The 22,065-nt window shown below is 39.2% G+C and overlaps 1 protein-coding gene across 3 annotated transcripts in view; it reads right to left on the bottom strand.

Moving 5' to 3' along the window:
- Positions 1 to 22,065, bottom strand: part of CTBP1 (C-terminal binding protein 1) — a 166,282-nt gene that overhangs the window by 10,788 nt on the left and 133,429 nt on the right. For all 3 annotated transcript variants that reach the window (XM_042812076.1, XM_042812075.1, XM_042812077.1), the window contains exons 3-5: positions 14,213 to 14,357; positions 10,035 to 10,241; positions 3,393 to 3,607 (exon numbers count right to left, since the gene is read on the bottom strand). In XM_042812076.1, the coding sequence (XP_042668010.1) occupies positions 3,393 to 3,607; positions 10,035 to 10,241; positions 14,213 to 14,357 (567 nt within the window). The remainder of the gene's footprint in view (positions 1 to 3,392; positions 3,608 to 10,034; positions 10,242 to 14,212; positions 14,358 to 22,065) is intronic.

A 22,065-nucleotide genomic window follows, 5' to 3' on the forward strand; every position in this document is an offset into this window, starting at 1 on the left:
CATGAGACAGAAACTACAGAACATTCTTAAACAAATTCATATTTTGTGGTTTTAAACTTTCACACAAATAAAAGCCTGCATGAATTTTTCAGAAAAGAAATCAATGCTTTTGGATTTTCAAACACATTTCCCTTTAGTTGCCAAAACACAGTAGACCTATGTTTTATTTATTGTTGTTACTTCAGCTTTCTCCTCCTCGTTTTTTCAAACAAAGTCTAAAGAATTCTTATATTATTCAATTAAAAGGCATGAAAATGAATTTGGTTGAGAATGCTGCATGCTTAGGAGAGAAGCTGTGCCGTGCATTGTGCAGATTAGCATTGCAGATGACACTATGGGGGGAGAACTACAAGTGTTTACACCACAGTATCCACAACATGAAAACAAAGTGGAAGTTTAAATAAGAGAGATGGTACAGAAAAGAAAAAAACTTACATCCTGCTTCCAGCCACCCTAATACTTCATCTTTTATCAGTCATCTCCAACATAGCTTCTGATCTCAGAAGCGTTTCAAAGCATGAAACATGTGAAGAGTAGGAACCATGGTGAAGATCAGTGATAAAAAACCCGTTTTGAACTGGCTCCATCTCTCCCCATAAGAAGAAAAACCCAACATTTTGACACCACATCACCTACTTGAAGCCTACACAACAAACTAATGCTTACATAAATGGATCCATCCTCAGAAAGTGATTCAAAGCACCAAATGCACAAACAACAAGGAGGTTTGGATGAAAGTCAGCTACAATAATAATTACTATTATTATGTTGGGTTTTTTTGTTTGTTTTACAAGAGATCACTGGATATATTCAACAATTTACATGTACATGCTTGCAGTAAAGCAGAAAGAAAGAAAACATTTTTCTGGCCAACTCACTAGCTTGAATTGTTCCTGCCTCAGGCCATTTGAAGGGCTTACATTTATTGGACCATATAGCAAAACTGAAGTCCATTTACTGTGGAATTAAGGGATACTTTCATTTGCTGCATCTCCACTATGCAATAGAAGCAAATTAAACAGTAGGGCTCACCCAAGCAGCAATCACAACCATGTCATATGGGCTTACGAGGGCCTTTAGACTTGCTATTTCTGCGTTCTTGCAAATGTAAGAGACAACTTGATGTTTAAGTATAGCCTAGTGCATTTTTCTTCCAAGGATGTATCTTGAAAACTTTCAGCAAACCTTACCAAAATCTTCTGTCTGTTCATAATAAACTTCCTTATTTCTTTTAGCTTCAGGATTATTTGCAGAACTTTCAAGCTAGCACTAAGACAAGCCCCAATCAAACAGAACATGGACACATAAATGCATTCCAATGGAGAACAGTTCTGCGACTCATGATAAACTACACGGGTGGATGCAGCTGGAGATGACCCCATGCAATGGGTGGAAGCTTGAAAGAGAGCCACAGCAAGAACTGCTGACAGCTGTTAGTATTCACCCACATTAAACCTGCACAGCTGCTTTATAAGTGTATTCATACAATTGCAGAAACACCTTCTCACACCTCTACAACTGAAGATGACCTCAGTTTCTCCTAAGAGATTACCATGGGTCCAAAAACACAAGCATGAAACACTTCTCTGAGCTAATTTAGGACTAGAAGGCCAAGTGAGATGGCTAGGCAGAATGCTGACCAATTAAAAGGAAAAGCCTCTGAAAGAGAAGTGACACCAAATATTCAAAGACATTTTAGGATTATGTAATTTCAGATTCTAAACAAGATTCAGGGTGGGACTTCACGAAGATTCACCATACTTCTCCACACTGTTTAAAAACTGGTTATTACATGAATGTGCAATATTGGACAAAAAAAAAAAAAGGCACGCAATGGGCTCTAGAAATTTTTTAGGGCAACTCTAGCAACTGGCAGACTGAAAATGCTGTTCTGTTCTTGCCACTTGAAATTCAGAAGATCTGAGGTCTACCGAAGTAATGACTGGATATATTAAGGTTTTCCAGTTTTCAAATATGGGTGACATTCACATCAGCTGTTAATGACTACCTCATCCAAATTTTTACCCAAAGCAAAAATTGCCTTATAACACTTGTAATGCTTTCACTTTGTTCCTAAATAAATATATCAAGATAAGTACCTACAATATCCTTTCCAGTTCTGGTTTTATTACATGCATTTAATTCCACATGGCATCACTCACTCTTTCATTTGCTTCTCTCATTAAGGCACTCTCCAGAGCTCATCCCATTTATCCACTTCTGCTTAAAATCTCCTAGATTGTTAGAATGGTCAAAGCTTCAGAGGCCACTGTATGAGTGACCACTGCTAAGTCTCTACATAGCCCCAGTGAACTCAACGTGGTTTCGTTTGGGTTCAGATGTCTGGACATCTATCCACATAAAAATGTTGTGTCTGCGCACAGAACAAAAGAGAATGGCCAGAACAGGGTGAACTCAGTTCTCTTAGCAATCTGAAATTCATTAATTTTTAAAGTTTTAAACCCCAATCCCGGGTTTTACACTGGGTTGGTCTGCAAAAATCTCACAACTCTCAAATCAAGATGTACATTATATCATCAGATGTACGTGTAACATGTTGAGTAATTGTTTTGGTTTGCCCGAAGTTCAAGAGCAACAGGTACAAAGTATTTCTCAGAAAACAAGCAGGAATTTTTCTGCAAGAGTGCTACTGTCACTGTAACCAATACGTAGATATATGCATGTATAATAAACATAAGTATATAGAATCAATTACAACATTGTTAGAATGTCTTCCTGTATGCTTTCTACATTCTCAAATCTCAGTGTTTTATTTCCTGCTGTTACCTACACTGAGGCCTGAGTTAGAATCCAGACGTTTAATAAAAAAGCTTACTACTGAATTAATTATTACACGCCTAGATTCCAAAGTGATTTTCATATTATCTAAAACTTCAGGGAGAGGTTTGTTTTATTCAAACGTGATTTTCCCAAAGAATGCAATGCTGGCAACGTGATCCACCTGAGAAGCACCCTGCAAGCCTCAGTGCTGAGCACTGGGGGGCGGCATTTAGTCACAATCCCTCGGTGATGCTGAAGATCAGAACCCGAGGGACAAGAAGGAAAGGCAGAACTGCTACCTGCAAGTAGGTACAGGAGGCAGCTACCAGAAGACACAGAAAAAGTGCGTAAGCACAACTTAATCAGATCTGAGCAACATGGAGAAGAGCACATTATTTCCACAAGTGCAGTGTTACTGAAGAAAACTGACAAGAAAAGCAATGATACATAAGGCATCAGCTACTTTCCTATTAGTTATAAACCTATTTCATTTCAAAGCAGCAAAAGTGAAAAATTCCTTTCGAATGAGAATCTGCACCTTTATATAACACAGATATACAACAGAGTAAGTCAACAGCCCCTGTGCAGAGGGCACTCACAGAGATGATTACCTGCTTTATGGTGAAGTCATTAATAAGATGATGATTGTGTTCATTCAAGTTGCAGTGCAGGGTAACACAGTCACTGTGGAACAGCAGGTCCTGCAAAGTGCTCACCCGCTGCAGTCCCAGAGCACGCTCCATGCCATCTGAGAGGTATGGGTCATAAAAAATCACACTGAAGCCAAAGGCTTTGGCACGTAGTGCTACTGCTTGCCCAACACGCCCTGCAACAAGACAAATGTGATGAGAACAGATGTGAAGCTGCTGGCGTAAGGTAACCTCCTCCATTCCACTGCCAGCACTCGTATCAGATGCTATCGTTTTGTACAGCAAGAGGAAGAGGATAAAAAGGAAGAGTCACCCCTCCCACTTGCAATCCTCGTTTAGATGAGTAACATCATGTCTGGGTTGTTTCACATAGCCTTGCTTGAAAGAAAGCAGGTTTGCACCTTTTGCAGACAGAGACATGGAGTGACAGAAAATGCCACGTAATCTGCCATAATCTGTCATACAAGGGCTTGCCTGCTGAGCCTGTTTGTGGTAAAACACCACTGCTTGTGAACACAGCCTGACAAGCACTTATTCTTACCCACGTTGGCCCAGCTGCCTTTTATAAAAAGCTGCAAAATTAATCCTCAAAAATGGATGCAATGAAAGATAATTTGTCTAATCTGAAGCTGAACCATTCTCAGCACATGGAATCTCCTTTCTATGCCAGCATTTTCTCTCACTTTCAGTAACATCCTTTCAGCATTAAAATGCCTGGAAAAACCCAGCCATTTTTCAATCAATTTACCTAAATCATAAGTGAATGCACTCCATTATACAGCACCTAGTTAAGATGAGCACAGTACCAGTCACTATTTACACCATCCTTAACTTTTCCCTGTTTATCTTTCCTTACTATCATACTATTTCAGAGCTGTGTTTGAAATTGCCTTTTTGGGCATGACTCCATGCTGCATACCTCAGTAGGAGTGCATTTTCCTTTGAAACACTACCACTGAAACACAGAGAAAAGGAGCAAAGTACACCAAGCAAGTAAGATTTTTCAGAATGAGAACCAAAACTCTTTTCTGGTTAGAAGAATACATACTAGATACTCACATCATTTTATACAAACATTAGATAAAGACATTGCAAGAGTGTCACTCACTAGACACACCATAATACTCACGTCTCATTTAAAAACAAAGTCTACAAGTTTTCTTTTGTAACACCTGAGCAAACTCAGAAGAAGAGTCAAATTAGCACAGGGAAATCCTTTATCTTTCCAATTATGCCCAAAGAGATTTCCCTCTGCTTTTCAGATTCTCTTTCAATAAAGTTAAAACAACTCAGGAAGAGAGGTTGTGTGTTGATCATTTAACCTCAGCACAGTTATTCTGCAGTGCTTAGTGCCAGATATGCTCAGAATATTAAGCAGCCTGTCAGTCTGATGGGGGCTGTCAGCTTCTCTTTGGAGACACCAACTTAAAATACTCACAATCTTTTATTTCAGTACTTGTGTACGTTGCAATTGTTTACCTTTCAAGCCTTTTCTTATAAATATGAATTAAACCATTTTCAGCACACATACTATTATTTTTCAAATTTTGGCACGTTCAGAGATAAAGAAATCAGTCACACAACTGTAAACATTTTATTTTTTTTTAAAGCTAGTGTATCACTTTTACTCTAACTCCATTCATCTCCACATGTGACACTCTGTCATCTGCTCTTCTTTACACTCCTCGCAGCAAAATACCCGAGGGGATTCATGGCAGAGGAATCTCTTACTACAGCTTCTCCTCTGAAAGCTGTGCTTTCCATTCATCACAGCCAGGCCAACACACCACAACACACCCTACACAACAAACCTGAGACGTGCAGTTTCCTTCTGCACATTTGGAATTCACACGTGTGTACTTCTGGCCAGTATTGTCTTACTACAGTTTTTATTAAATGGGACAGAACTCCCCCTTAACTGAGAATTCATACTCAGTCTAGTCCTTACAGAAATACATAGGTGGGTGCTTGTAATTTGCCAACTCCTTTCAAAATTACGGACAATTACAGATCTGACAGTTTTCCTCCTCTCCTGGAACTCTTGTACTGTAATACCTGTAGACTTCCATGGAAAAAAGAAGTGCTTGTACTTAGCATCTCTTTGCAGCAATAATGGGGAATGTGGGTAATTCCTGGGCTCAAGGAGTGGCCGAAAATCTTCTTCAGCAAATACAGAACAACATAATAGTGCCCAAAGCATCCCACCATCAGGGAAATGCTACCTTAAAAGCAAATACAACTGCTATAAACTCTGATGTTCAAAATACGAAATGAACTTCCAGATCTGTGATACAGAAAGAATGCATAAAATGCACTGCATTGCAAGAAATCAAAAAGCAACAAGAGCCTACTTTAGAAATTAAGAGATTTATATAAAGCTCTAGCAAAGTCCAGGCATCATTTCAGCCCAACTACAAGCAGTGCACAGACACACCAAAACTGCCGGGTCTCCTGCTGGACACACCTCCTTCCTTCCCCGCAGTGCTGCTCTGCTTACAGAGTCTCTTAGTGCCAGTGACCTGATTTGAGCACAGCAATCTCAGAGCTGCAGTTGTCACTGACCCCCATCCAACCCCTGGGCAGTGAGTGTGCACCTACACTGGTGTTACAAAGTTGGCTTCAGTGTCCTCCGTATTATGGAAATCATGACAACCTGCTTGTAGACCTCCATGGAAAGAAGAAGTGCTTGCATCACTTTGCAGTAATAATGAGGAAGGTGGGTAATTCCTATTCTCTCCTCGAACTCTGATCCACAACTTGCCTCCGGGACCAGGCCTTTTTGTTCTATTTCATGGTGAGCACACCAGGTGACCTAGCAGGATTGCTAAGGGGGCAACGCATCCCATGTGGCAATACCAGCCAGCTCTCAGACCTCACAGACTGACGCACTGAGCAGTGCCATGGCTAACATCTGGTCAGGCTTGTGACACCAGTGGGAGAACAGAGCAGACAAGGAAAGACAAACTGAGTGATGACATGGATTACGAAGCACTGACAAATGCATCTGGAGGAATTTCACCTTTCCTGAGTGAGGAAATGCGTTAGCTATTAGTCACCAGCAACTGCAACTGGAAAGGAAGGGAAAGGGAGTGAGATTTCACAGCCTTCTCTTGCTGCAAAATCATCATTACAGCAGAACCAGCTCCAGTTAACTACTCATCCAACTACTTACATGCTGCTGCTCACAAATACTCTTTCAAAACAAACAAACAAACAAAAAAGAAACTGCCTTGATAAAAGACAAAAATGCTGTGGAGTTTTGTTTTTTTTGTGTGTTTTTTTTTTTTTTTTTTTTTTTTTTTACTTCCTGCACTGGGCTTACTATCCAAGCTTGTAAATCTTGTGACGCATCACTTGAAATATGGGACACTGGGTAGTAATAAAGACTAAAAGTGCCAAAGACAGCTGCCTAATGATGTGACATTGTTATTTATGAAAGGCACACAGAATCGCGCACTTCAAAAAGACAGAAAGAAACACAAGCTCTGCCTAAGGAACGCAGAGACTGACCAGACAGGGAAACAATGATGGATGGTACCCATCAAACACATGAAGAAGGCATTAACGCTATTGAGCCTTTGCTTATCTTCAGTGCAAGCAAAGGATGAGAGATGGGGTAAAAACTTTAAAGGAGGAGCACCAAGAAATAGGATTATGCAGGATAGACAAAGTGTCAAAGCAGGAATATGCATAAGAGGAGGCAAAGAAAAAGAGAGTGGGTGAGGGAAAAAGACAAGTGAGTCATGAAACTTGGCTGGGCTAGTGGATAAGGAAGTGAGTAGCTGGATCTCTGGGTGAATGACATAGTCATTCTCTAGCAGAGAGACAGGCAAGAACTAAAATGTTTCTTAGAATCATAGAATCATAGGATCACCAAGGTTGGAAAAGACCTAAAAGCTCATCCAGTCCAACCGTTCACCTATTCCCAACAGCTCCCACTAAACCATGTCCCTCAACACAACATCCAGTCTTTCCTTGAACACCCCCAGGGTCAGTGACTCCACCACCTCCCTGGGCAGTCCATTCCAGTGCCTGACCACCCTTTCTGAAAAGTAATACTTCCTCATGTCCAGCCTGAATCTCCCCTGCCGTAGCTTGAAACCATTCCCTCTGGTCCTATCACTAATGACACAAGAGAAAAAGCCGACCCCCAGCTCACTACAACCTCCCTTCAGGAAGTTATAGAGAGCAATGAGGTCTCCCCTGAGCCTCCTCTTCTCCAGGCTGAACATTCCCAGCTCCTTCAGCCTCTCCTCATATGGCCTGTGTTCCAGACCCCTCACCAGCTTTGTTGCCCTCCTCTGAACACGTTCCAGGGCCTCAATATCTTTCTTGCAGTGAGGGGCCCAAAACTGGACACAGGACTCGAGGTGCGGCCTCACCAGTGCTACACCACACCTCGAGTACTTCTTTCTAGCACAAAAGAAAAAGCCCAGTAACAGATGTGACAAACTGGACTTTGTTGCTGCAGCATAAATTGATGTAATTTAACCAACCCACTGCTGAAGATAGTACAAGCCTAAGACGAGAACAGAGAAACACAGCCCGAAGGGATGGTTATAAGGGATGATATAAGAGACGATCCCAGAAACATGTTAACAATCACAAAAACAGTAACACTACACAGCTCCAGAGGAAAGAAGCAGGACTTAGTAACAGGAGAACAGGTTTGTAGGTGCTACACTCACTTCACCCTCTGTTAGCCTGACAGCACTTCTGATGTGGAGACATTCTAACAGGTAAATAAACTGAAGCAACACTACAGATGTGGGAAGAGGCCACTAGAAGAAAAACACATCTTAAGGGTACAGTCTGTTGTACATGGTTATAAATGCACATTTTACGTTAAAACTAGGGACAGATATCTGGAATGGTAGGTATCTGAAGTGCACAAATACTAAATCTAGTCTACCTTTATTCCCACATCTTTTAAGACTGTGCATTCTTATTCCTCATAAGTACACAGCTATTTAAGAGTTTATTTGAACAGGCCAGAATCACAACGCTGTGCTTCTTTACTTACATGCACTAAACCAACATGGGCGTATTTGAATCTAACTATAAAGCATTTTCCTTGAAACTGTGAATATTCTGTTGTGGGAAAAGAAATAGAAACAATTAAAGGCTACAGAAAACTACTGGTTAATAACTGTAACAGATGTGCACCTTTACAATCAGATGTTACTAGCCTTTTAGTATACCACACACACAAAAGGCTTATTTAAAACAAACAATCACCACCACAAACAAATCCCAGTACTTCATATAGCATTACACAGATACTGGCAATCTGATTATCCAGTTGTCTCTCTGCTCTTTCAAGTCATTTGCAACAAAAACAGCACAATGAAAATTCATTGTCACTAATACATCAAGACTTTTTGCTTATCTCAGCCTGGAATTACAGTGCAATACAATAGACACAATGCCAGCAGGACAGATGTCTCCAGCAAATAAGCACATAGAATGTAAGCGAAGAATTAAGTTTCAAAAATGCAATGTGCAGTTCCTTTTTTAAAACACTACAAGTGATTTGTCTGCTACTTCTGTAGAGGTGCTGCGACCATGAGTACAACAATCATTGTGTTTAAATGAGGAGCATTAACCCATGGATACAGATATGAGAAAGAAACTCCATGAGCAACATCTTAAAGGTTGTATTCTAAAGGAAGTTCTTTAACTATTAAGATGCATCTACTGCCTTGCATACTCATTCGAATGAATACTGCATAACACCAAGTTACTTCCAAATTCCAGAAAGAGTTCATGGCCTGTGATATTTCACAGCAATGTGTAACTGGAACAGGCATTTAAATATAATGTCCTGTTGTCAAAATCCTATCATTAATTCCTGTGGATGAATGCAATAGCAATTACATTCAGTCTGAGAGATCTTTGATAAGACAGGTATGAAACTCAGTAATTTTTATATAGAAACCGACATTTCTGTTTCTATAACAGACAGTAATTAATTCATCTCAAGCAAGCCTGTCCCTCTGTTAGATGCTGAAATACCTCTCTGAATACCCCTAAATCTAACTAGGTGATTTTATTAGGTCTGGAAACATTTAAAACTTTCTTGCATATATTTTTTCTTCTCATTTGATCTGAAATACAAATTCACACATAGCCTGACCAAATGCAAGAAGTAACTGCACTGCAGCTTGTTACTGCAGCAAAGACCTCTCAGACATATTAAATACAAAAAACAGAGAAAAGCACAAACAGACCTAGATGTGACAGTGCACAACAAATACACACGATATTGAGCACAAGTAGCAGAATCCTCATCCTGGAAAAAGGAAACAATGATGCCTCTTCCCCTTGAAAGCAATGTGCCTGGCAATGGGCATTACAATAGCAGAAAGATGTACAGAAATTCAACTCAGAGAATATCAACTGCAAAACTAGTCTGAGCGAAACGGTGATGTTTATGGGGAAAATATCTGAGATACATAAACACCAGGAATGAAGTGGTGTTTCACAGAATGTTGGCACAAAAAAGAGTGAAGTACTCTGTCCCTATAGCTCAAATCTTTGGAAAGGAAAATTTGATTCCTTTGGAAGAAAAGGAGTATTAAACTACATCTCCACCAAACGTACCTAATCCAATAATGCCCAAGGTCTCCCCTCTGATCCTGGCAGCTCCAGAAGCCACTTCCCGAATCTGTTCGACACTTTGTACTCTCGTGCCTTCCCGCAAAGCCTGGTGAAGCCAGGTGGTTCGTCTGTACAAGTTCAGAATGTGGCACATGGTAGAATCCGCTGTTTCTTCTACAGAGGCAGCTGGCACATTACACACTGCAATCCCTGCAAAGAACGGGTGGAAAGCGTAACAGGTTGCCAAACATTTCTTTCTTCCTATTTAACAGCAATCCCTGAGTATGATGTTTACATTTACAGCTATTTCAGTTACTATTTTGCACTAATACCACATACGAGCAAACTTCCTTTTCTGATTTTTTTCTTTTACTATTTACTGTTTCTCCACATTAAGGCAAACAGCAAATGGACAACCAAACCCACAAAAGTATATAGATGTCAGGTAGCTTAGTAACCAAATCAGTATGTTAGGAAGTGTTTTATGTGCACAGTGAGCTCCGTGCTTCAAATAGCAGGAAGAAATACATGCTTTTCTCTCACCATAAAGTCAGTGAGGTTAAAGATCACTGTTCGCACTTCGCTGTGTGAGTTAACTTGCTATTACTGAGCAGATACCCCCAAAAGCTGTCTATGTTACAAAAAAAAAAAATCATAACGAAAGCCACTCTTACAAACCTTGATGAGAGAAGTACTATTTCTAAGACATACATAGGTTGTAGTAACACAGGGAGGAACAATCTGCTTCACACTGCATAGGAGTTGGGAGAGTTGCTACACACAGAATCCCTGTCCTTTCTTGGTCCATTATATTAAAAGAAAACTAATTTAATTTTCAATATTGAAATACAAAATCTGATCCTGCATTGAACGTAAAGGTAACACGAAACTTCAGCTATTAGGAAAATGTGTTTTAAAATTAATAGCTAAAAAAGCTGTAACATCAAGAAGCTGAAAGACTACTACAGATTTCCACAGACTGTTGTGGAAGGAGAACTGACTCAAGATATTCCAATTTTACTTTAAAAAAAAAATAATTGTTACTTTAATTAGCTTTTAACAGCCAGTACTGAATGTACAGCAGTGAAGCAAAATGTTTACTTGAAAAAGTTCACAGTGTTTTTGACCTGTTTTCATTCTTTCTATTCACTGCATGTTCATTCTCTAATCATCAGCTCCCACTAATGCTCCTCTCTTCATTCTGCTGACAGAGACCAAAACCAGTATACAGTATAATTTCATGGTGGAGAAAAAAGTGGTTTGTATACTAATAAAAATAACCTTAATACTGTTTTCCCTGTCAAGTTGTTTGGGTTTTACATAAATAAATATTCAATGAGTCTTCAGCTAATACCAGTATATCCTGTGAAGCAAGAAAGAAAACCCAGTGTTCTCTTCAGTAAGACAATAATCTGACAAAAAATAAGCTTATACCTTATATATAAGCTTGCATGTTTATCTATGTTTTCCATTCAAATGCCTTCATTCTACTGCCCAGTACTTTCTACAGCCAACGTAAGCTCAGAACTATTTTTCTTTCCTCTGCTGTAGTGTGTGCTGAGTCACTGCTCTATGGACTCAAAACAGCATCACTATTAATGCTGGCATCCTGCTAACATCAATGGCAATATGAAACTCATTATATTTTAAAAATGAAAGAAAGAGCATGAATGAGGGAAAAAGTGGAAGATTAAAATACAAAACCCCTTTAAGTGCATCATATTAAACAGCTGCATTTGTTTACAAAAAGGTCTTTCATGGACCAAAAAATACAGGCTTTAGATGGCAAAATGAATTTAACAAGCATGTCTCCTAATGGCTGGCATCAATAATAAAAGAAAATGCCTTAAAATGACTTAAGTTATATTGCACACGTGGGAAGAAATGTAAGAAATTAAGCTTGCCTTACACTTTCCTCCCTAGTAAGTTTCCTTAGGGAAGAGTATGATAATTCCTACATAGCAAGAACTCTTTTTTTCCCCCCATTTCCCCTTTCTTTAAAAACAACTGGTTTTAAAAAGGCAATGGTAAACCATACAGATAGCAGGGTAAATAAATGCTCTGAAGAAAAGAGATACTGCACATCAGAAAAGATAATGCACTCTTCTCTTATCTACTCCTTCTATGTCCTTTTCCCTCCTGCTTTGCTTTCAATAAGTACATGGTTTAGTTTAAGACTGAAAAACTCAGTAGACAACAGGTGTTACCCTTGATTCACATTTCACTTGCATGTAGTTACATTTACAACTTGCACATATTTTCTAGTCAACAACTAACAATCTGGAGAAAAACAGACTAGATCATAAAGACATCATCCAAAGAACATCTGTTTGCATGCATTTCAAGAAGTGATAACATGAAAACAACACTGAGAGGGAAAAGCTGGTAACAATCTCACCAGTGTGCTCCCTGAAAATTACTCCAAAAGTTGCAATGAAATTTCAGGAGAAATGTCAGACCTTAGAGTCCAACTCTGTACTGTACTTCAAGACTGAATAAAAGCCTTTTACAAAGAGCAATAACTCATGTTACTTCCTTGAGATGCATATAGATGCATATTCAACAAATGAAAAGAGATTTCTCCCAGGAGCAGTGAGTTAGATAACCAACTCCACTCATTTTGCCCTAGTTACTAGGAGAGATTTCACATTGCAAGCTTCCAGCATTTACTGGCATTAGAAACAAACAACAACTGTATTTTGTAAATACTGGAATGCACAAATGAGATGGATCTTAACTGCATAACTCAGTCTAATCACAGCCTAAGAACTGAATTATTAACATTTCATATGAATGAGAATTCCCCAAGTCTGCTATACTGTGGCTTGAAGAGAGATGCGAATGCATTTAAATTACAAGCTTTGCTTACCATCCAGCAAAGATCTGCCCACAAATCAGCACATAGTCCACTCATCAGGGATTCTCCACACAAATCAGACTCAAGACAGGTCTGAGACCTTTGATCCAGACCCAAACTTGGGCTTTGAATCCAGAATTTTACCCCAGGGCAATCTCTATGTGCATGTCTGATTTCTAGGGCTCAGCTTATGCACCCAACTTTGGCACCACTAAGAATAAGTAGGAACACAGCCTTAGATGCCTGATCTGCTCGTTAGAGAAACTCACAAAAAGTTCTTATCCTGCTGTGCAAACTACACAGCCATTAGAAACAAATGATTATTTTACTTTCATTTACTGATAAACAGACCCATATTACAGCTCCTCACTACAACAGTGGGGCTATTACTAAGACTAAGCACTATCGTATGGAAGTAAGCAATTCTGAGATCTTTCCAGAGCATAATGGGAAACTTTATTATTTAAACATGTTTGATTAGATATAAGGAAGAAACAAGGCCCTGGCACTGCTGTCCAGACAGCTGTGGGTGCCCCATCCCTGGAAGTGCCCGATACCAGGTTGGAAGAGCCCTGGGCACCCTGAGCTGGTGGAGGGCACCCAGCCCATGGCAGGCATCTGGGACAGGGTGGGCTTTAAGGTGCCTTCAAATGCAAACCATTCTATGTTATTTCATATTTTCAATCTACTTAGCAAAACAAAGAATACACAGACATTTATTTCCAGTTATAGTTTTACCCGTAGATTACAGATAATAGGGTTATCCTAAAGGAAGTGAAGGACAAATCAAACTATTGCTTTTTTACAGTGAAGCACTAAGCACAGTCTTCATAGTTGCAGTACCTAAATTTATTCTGAAGCAGCAACAGCTGATTCCTCTATAAAAATCTATATTATGGAGTGCTTTAGCACTAAATCTCATGCATCATAAATAAGTTCCAGACAGTTGATAACGATCTCATTTTTTATTCACACAGCAGCAGTTTTCCATGCTGATGGAATTATATTTTGTGATTGGATTACAGAAGACAGTAGTTAAAATACACAACTGAAGTAAAAAAGAAGAGAGGAAAAATTATGGCCATACTTCTTGTATTAATCTTGAACAGGCAGACTATCATCCTGCCACGAAGCCATTAATATTATCACTTAATTAACTAATGGTAATATCTGTATAATGATTTTTAAACACTGATGAGAAAATTATACAGCTTACATACTACGTTAGTATAAATTGTAGAGGAAACACTAATGCAAAGATTCAGATGCTATCAAGTTTCTAAGACAAGTATGTGATGTAAAACAAAGCCTTTAATAGTCATACCTAAATCTCCAGCAGATTTGATGTCAATATTATCAAAACCACTGCCGATTCGGACAATTATTCGAAGTGCTTTAAATTTCTCCAGGTCTTCTCGTGTTAAAGTGATAGTGTGATACATCAGTGCACCCACTGCTTCATTTAGTACCTGCAAGGAAAATGAGAGAAATAAATACTTAATGTTTTCTTTTCACAGGATCTCAATCATGTAAACTAACTTTCAAGCACTAAAGACTGTAAAAGCATTAAATCTAGATCTTTTATTTTAAAAGCATTTGCCCAAGTATCTTCCAGTCTATTCAAATGCGTTGTTTTTTCCCTTTCTGACACGTCTATTCTAGCATGATGAGATTAGCTTTAGGAAAAGCTCAGTATTTGTGCTCTTATTAAGAGGGAAAGCTCATTTCACAGGAGATGTTTTGCAATAGTGAACCCTAAATGCATCTGTGCACGCATCCTGAAAACAAAACATGAGAGCAGGCACTCAATTTTAACAATGAGTATTTTTTTGTTTACGCAGCTGACATTCAGTTTTGAATGAAATAACAGAGCAATCACACAGTGGTACAGGCATCCACTGCATTATTAAACCTCTCTATACCTGAATAGATAACATTCAGTAACCATTACAAAACCCTTGGACAACAGAGACTGAAATCAGTCCATTTATACACAAAGCATGCGTCCTTAGTTTAATGATGGTGCAACTGTCCAAGATCTTGCTGATGGGAAATTGGAAGTCATATAAATTAGTGCAATTGAGATTATCCAGCAAAACTTCTCTAAGAATTAAGAAAAAGTACCAAGACAAAAACATTGCAAAAACTTGAGAAAAATAAAAGCAAAAATAAACTGACAGGATCGTTAAGATTTTAATGCCTCTCAAATGACATGAATATACCTACTCAAGAAAAGTTAAAAGAAAGGGGTGTGAAGGAAGTTTGCAAGTGATGTCCGGGAGTTCTCAAATTCTGCTTCCAAACAGCCATGACACTGCATGCCACACAGCTCTGTATTCAAAGTGAACTGTTCCATGTCTTCAAAACACGTTGGTTTCTACCTCCGCTGTAGCTTCTAATATTGTAATCATTCTACAAATCACTACAGCTAGCTGCAATATCATCAAGTGGATCCTATCATGGACATCCCACAGTTCTCTGGGTGCTTCAAATTTCTTATTCAATAAACTTTTGAGCCTGGTGCACGTAGAGATTCTCTCAGCTGAGCTACTCCTGCTCATGTGAGTATTTTCTAGGGTGTGGCAATCAGGGACAACAATCAACATAAATAAAAACAAAAATTAAAAACCCTACAGCAAAGTATGATCTCACACACAAAGCATGACAGCAATGTACTGGAACACAAGATCTGCAGCTGTAACTTCAAAAAATTAAAATACACAAAATATTTTAAAAGAAAATGGAAACAAAACCCATGAAAATAAAGGAGAACTGCTCCCACAGAATAATCTGTATTTCAATAGGTGCTCCAGGACTGGCAACCCCAGCTCTAAATAAGACAGAGACAAGAATCCTTTGAGCAGAATTTACTTGTAAGACTGAGAGCTACAAGAAAATTAGAAGTTACACAGCCTTGAAGTATGTGGCTACAACATAATTCAAAGAACAGCTATAGGCTCTGAAGATTTAAATGGTTATATGCACACAGAGCTCCTTGATTTTAATGCTACAAGTCCTTTGGAGATTACATCTAGAAGTCACCAATCAGCATGACTGCATTCATCAAATGCTTCTACTTCAGCTGTTACAGAGGGTTAAAAAAAAAAACAACAACAAACAGTTTGTTGTGTTTGCTTCCACAGTGACACTACCACCAATTTGGACTTTCTACAACACAAAGTATCTGGTACAGTTTGCATGTGAAACAGCCTTTCTCATAAACAGACTACAATGCCCATAGGTGTTGTGGGTACTTTTGCCCCATTGCTTTCTGATAGAAAATTTTTCCACGATCTCACTGTTCAAATAACACAGAATTTCCAGTCGCAACTTACAGCACGGCTCAGGTCTGTTTGCTGGTGCCATATTGGCTGCTTGCTCAAACCACATTTTGTCTCCTTGGTGTTTATAATCCACACGTATTAATAAACAGCAATCGTATCTCCTCTCAGCACTTGTTTGGCTGCCCTTCACAGGCCCAGTTCTAGTCTGCTCCAGGCTGGTCCCTCTCTACCCCTGTGGTGCACTCATGCAAGCACAAGGTCAGCTCTTTAAGGGGTAACCCAGCTGCAGACACTGCTATTTGAGACTCCTCTCCCTACTCCATCATACCAATGCTAGCATACTTAGTGGAAATCCTTCCTAATGAAGTCTCACGTGATGCACACTTAGTGGAAATCCTTCCTAATGAAGTCTCACATGATGCATACTTCCACATGGCCAACAGCACACTGACAACCCTTGGTAAAAACATAAATCTGAATCCATCTCTTCCTAAAGCACATCTTATTTTGCACGCTCAGGTTTCCAGCAGGGCTTCTTTCTTCTCCAAGTCACAACCCTGAGTTCCACACGGATGCATTCCCATGCACTTGGTGCTTCTGACTTTGAGGTCCTGAAGATCTCTGTGATTTCCCAGGCCTCTCCAGCTGGCCACGTCCTCCATTCTGTGTTATATTACACACACTACTGCTGCTTCTTTAGGGGTTGCTATAGACAGCTGCAGCACTGACAATAACGTCCTTTGCTCATACATAACATGCAGTAGCTTACAGCAATGCAACTCAAGACTGATGGGACAGGCAGACCCTTCTTTCTCTGCTCCAGAACTGGACAGGGCAGAGTGTTTGGGTGTGCAGAGAGCTTCCACTACCTCAAGAACCACTGTAAGCAAGGGCTAAAAGACAGATGAATGGGCTCAGGCATTTCATTTGGGAATTTCACTTCATAATCACGCATCTTTTATTAACTTGGTCAGTCAAGACTGTAATTTGCTCTCTGTGAGCACCAGTGTGGACTCATTACACTACAGTTTTGAGTCCATTCAGGTTCTGGCCTGGCATGAGGATATCAGAAACTATGTGCTGGTATAAGAATGCACTAAATGAAAAGGAAAACCATTTTTCAACTATGGTTTAATGCTGACATTAACCATTTCCACATTCATTTATTCATTATATGAGATATGAAACCAAAAGATATGACAAATCTTTTATGATTTTCTTCTTACTGTTAAGGGCTAGAAGGTTTCATCTCTTAACAGCTTCTAGGATTATGGATGAGTTAGCAAAGAAACGTAGTGCCAACACATACTTTTCTGCTGTTGTACATTCTCTCACATTAATTATTGATAATTAAATTATGTCACTGCTTTCTGTACCTAGCCATGTGACACAAACGTACCAAAATAGCAGAAAAAAGAGAATCTGAAGTTATAAGCATTCTGCAATGAGGTTAATGTTAATAATGCCACTTACAGCTATAACAACAGTTTCTGTACTTTGATATCAATTGTATAAATTACATTCTCAGCCATTACATATTAAACGTACTTAAGTCTAGAAAGATTGTTAGATCAAAAAATATAATGTGAACTAAATCTGAGTAATAAATGAAACTGAAATCCAGCAGAAACATAAGCAGGTCTAGCATCTACTGCAGTTACGTTACAAAAAAGAATAAATAAATAAAGAAAGAAAATCAACCCCTGACAATTTGCAGTACAGATGTAATAAACAAGCATGCTAGAAATTTCAGGTACGTGGCAGTCAGACAATACTCTTTTAAGCTCTCCTGCATGGAAACAAAACAGGCAAGGTTTGATACAGCACAAACAGAGGTAGCTGCGTACCTTCAGCAGCCATTTTCTGCTTTCATCTGATGACAGTTGGCCTTTTTGGGAAGAAAGGATCTGAGATAAAAGTTGAAACAGGACACAAGTTGGATTCATAATCATTCAGTGACAGAAGGAAGCTATCTGCATTATTGTTCTGCCCTCAGTTACTGACTTACTTCCAGGTGAAGCTACAGAAAACTTGCTGAAAGGCTTTTTCATACCCTCTTCAGTGAGCTGACATCGTTTCCAATCAGAACTGTTCGGACAGGTCTTTTTGCTGTTCTTCAACCTCAGAATGACTACTTTGCTTTCACAATATGCCACCTCTCCAAGGAGCTTAGAGAACTGCTGACATTGTAGTAGGAAACGTTTCTACTTCAAAGAATTTAACAGATCTTCAGTAGTGAATGTTGAAGGTTCAAATCCTTATTAAACGTTTCCCTTTCAGTTTTTTCATTTTATTTCGACACCAGGCTATTTTAGCCATCATACCAGATACTACACGGCGACCATTACAACATACATGCCTCGTATTATTTGATTAAAAGCTCAGTATCTTGAGTGTTTTACCAAACAAACGTAAGAGTACTATAAAATATTAATAATAAAACAGCAAGCCATTTTGTTCTTTGGTCACCTAAACGTACACGAATTCTACAAAAACTGGTCTCAAAAGCCTGCAGATCAATCCAGATCACAAAAACATAACACAATACATAAAATGCCAAACTACTTCAATGCATAGACAAAAGACATTTGTAAAATAAATACAGAATGACAGCACGGCGTTATTTCTTAAAAAGACCTCTCAGAAATCATTACCAGAACTGATACATTCCATCTGCTTCTAGAAATGACAGGATACTGCATTTCTTGGACTTGAAGCTTGCTGTGTCATCCCCAGTTAAATCTTCCAATGTCATCAAAAGTTACTTTTGCACATTTAGGTTGACAATGTATTTCAATTAAGTTGAGCAGGCCTTGCATTACTTGACTTGCAGAGGAGCAGCAATCCATGAAATTCATAGTCAATATTCTAGGGGAAAGTTGCAGGAGGCTTCTAACTGCTCAAAAAAACCTCATCAGAACAGAAGGATCCATGCAAAACAAAGACATTTAAAACTAAAAATATAACCCTGTGTGCTCAAACAGCAGTCAGCAGGTCCCTAAAATCATCAGTCTGTGCTGCTCTTCAGTTCCAGTTTCTATTTATGAGACATCAGCTTGACGTTTGATTCCTACAATCAGCATCACTGTCAGTAACACATCCAATTCATGGAACACACTTTCACCAGGACACTGCCTAATGGTCTTCTACTGAACTTCAGTGCTACTAGTTCAGACACTAAACATTATGACTTTGCTTTACATCTTACACAAATACAAATAAGTATAAAACATTTACATAAACATTACTTACAGACTCCCAAAAACACTCTAAGACCCATATAAACATGCTACAAATATAGAACCATAGGATATATGCAGTATAGAAACAATATATGCAGTATAACTAAACATGAACTACTAGTATACACATAATATGACAGTAGATTTACAGTTTATAAAATACAGTTTTTAAAAATAGATACACATACACTCAACTGTATGTAAATGTCTAACTTGCAGGCAAATTCCTTTTAAAAAGGATCACCAAGCCCAGTCATCAGCCCACCCCCACCATGCCCACTAACCATGTCCCTCAGTGCCACACCTCCACACTTCCTGAACACCACCTGGGAGGGTGACTCCACCACCTCCCTGGGCAGCCTTTGCCAATGCATCACCACTCTTTCCAAGAATTTTGTTCCTAATATCCCACCTGAATTATTCAGGTGACAAAGGTAAAGAGAAAGAGGTCTGTAGCTATGGTTCTGTACAGCACATGGGAAAACTGGCAAGCTGGAAATGTGGTAACAAAGCTATTTGGATTATGGAGTTCTAGAACTGGAAGGCAAGAAAGGCTTTAAATGAAAGATCTTTTTATCAAGACTTCTATGCATTAACTTGTATACTCTATTAACATCACAGAATTGTGTAGCATTTCAGTTCAAGTCTGTCAGACACTAGGATGAATCAAACTTCTTCACCAGAGGATCACTGTATCATGAAAGTCACCGATGACAAGGCATCAACCCACAGAACTGCGTCAGAAAAAGCCGTTAACAACCATGAGCAATTTTCAAGCCCCAGTGATCCTTAGTAAAGATCCAGTACCAGGAAATGAAGTAAGATGCTTGCTGCTAACTGCGCACATGACAGAGCCTGCTCTGCCTGTAGGATCGATACAGGCTGCTTGCTGGGCACAGCAGCCCTCCGGCTGTCTGCAGGTGCTGCCATCTTGCTGCGAAGGCTGCACTTGACCTCCAGCATTACCAATGACAAATCTGGCAGAAAGGTCGCTGAATACAAACACCAATTTTCTATACAACTTTACTGTAATAAATACTAAAGGTAGCATTTTGTTCTATTAGGTGTAAGAAAGGTTTTTAGGATTTCATTTTCTCATTTTTCTTTCAGTCTTTCATAAGGAATTTGATTCAAGGTACATTCAAGCAGTCTCCCTAGATCTTCAGTGGATTAACTCCTAAGCATCAACTTATTCCCAAGTATACATTACAGCTTCATTTTAATCCACATACATTGAAAATGTAATCTGCTGGACAACTGCAATGTTGGGAATGTATCATCAATATAAACTGCAGCGATGGTGCAAATGCAAAGTTACAGCTTCACTTCTAAATGGGTAAGAATCTGAAGCTGCAAAAATGATCTTATTTTACCATTAATAAAATAGAAACAAATCAAGCAGTCATCTGAACAGCAGCAGCGTGTTTGATTTGTTGCAGTTTCCAAACATTTGTTGCATTATGAAAGTTCTTCAGCTTCTCTTTGAAACAATCTTAGATAATAATGGTACTGACTGGAAACGCTTCTACAGTTCATTCCTATACAGATGAGCGACTGAAAACACCGGGTCCTACTCCACCAAACAGGAAGTTCAACTTATACATGTTTTCATTTACAATAGAAATATGGAAACATAGTATTCTTGTAAAGATAATTTTGGTTTGTGCTTTGAGCAGAGCTCAAGGAATTTGAGGTGTTTTAGCTTTACTAAAGGCTAACCCTTGTAAGGCTGCAGTGTGGCTTTACCACTCAGACTTCCAGCTGAGTACTGCATTTTCCTCAGTGTTCTGAGGAACTGGGCACCTGAAAGAAGCAGTACATCCAGCCAAAACAACCTCCTGCCTTCTTTCCTTTCCTTCTAACTGAAGATGTAGGAAACCACAGAATTGAAGAAGAAAAAAAAGAAAAAAACAAAACACGTGCAGACTCTTTCCACAGCATATACATTTTGCTCTATAGGTCATCTGTAATCAGCTGTGCTTTCTGTCTCTTTCATTCGAGTTTGCAGGGATCCCTTTATTTTTTCTCTGCTGGACTAAACACTTCTATTGCCAGAGTTGGCATATTATTTTTATGCTTAGCTCCTTCTAGCTAGGAAGTGCACTTCGTGTGTATCTCTCTGTCTCTGTCTGTCTCTGTCTGTCTCTCTCTCTGTCTCTCTGTCTCTCTCTCTCTCTCTCTGTCTCTCTCTGTCTCTCTCTCTGTCTCTCTCTCTCTCTGTCTCTGTCTCTCTCTCTCTCTCTGTCTCTCTCTCTCTGTCTCTCTCTCTCTCTCTCCCCCTATGTGATGAAGTCAGGAAAAGCCTGAAGACCAAAGAATTTCAACTTGAAAAATCTCAGGTAACACAAAAACCTCAAAGGTGTGCTCAAGCCTGTGATGACTCCAAGGTAAAGAAACAGAAAGAAAGAGTAGGGAAAGAGCAAGGCTACAAAAAGCAGAAGTGCAGGCTGTGTAAGCTGCCGTGAAAGGAGAAAGAATAGTAAACCACTCAAATGAAAGGGATTTGGGGAGACAAAAGGAGAGAACAGGGCAAAAGAGAGAGCAAAAAAGCAGGTTAGCCTGGAATGAAGAAGGAAACAAGCTAATATTTTTGTGCTTAATTTTTTTGGTGGCTTTTTTTGGACGAAAACCTATGGTAGAACAAAACTGCT

The sequence above is a fragment of the Centrocercus urophasianus genome, unplaced genomic scaffold, assembly GCF_019232065.1.
Source record: "Centrocercus urophasianus isolate 14NV4802_14NV808 unplaced genomic scaffold, USGS_Curo_1.0 seq_13, whole genome shotgun sequence".
NCBI classification, from domain to species: Eukaryota; Metazoa; Chordata; class Aves; order Galliformes; family Phasianidae; genus Centrocercus; species Centrocercus urophasianus.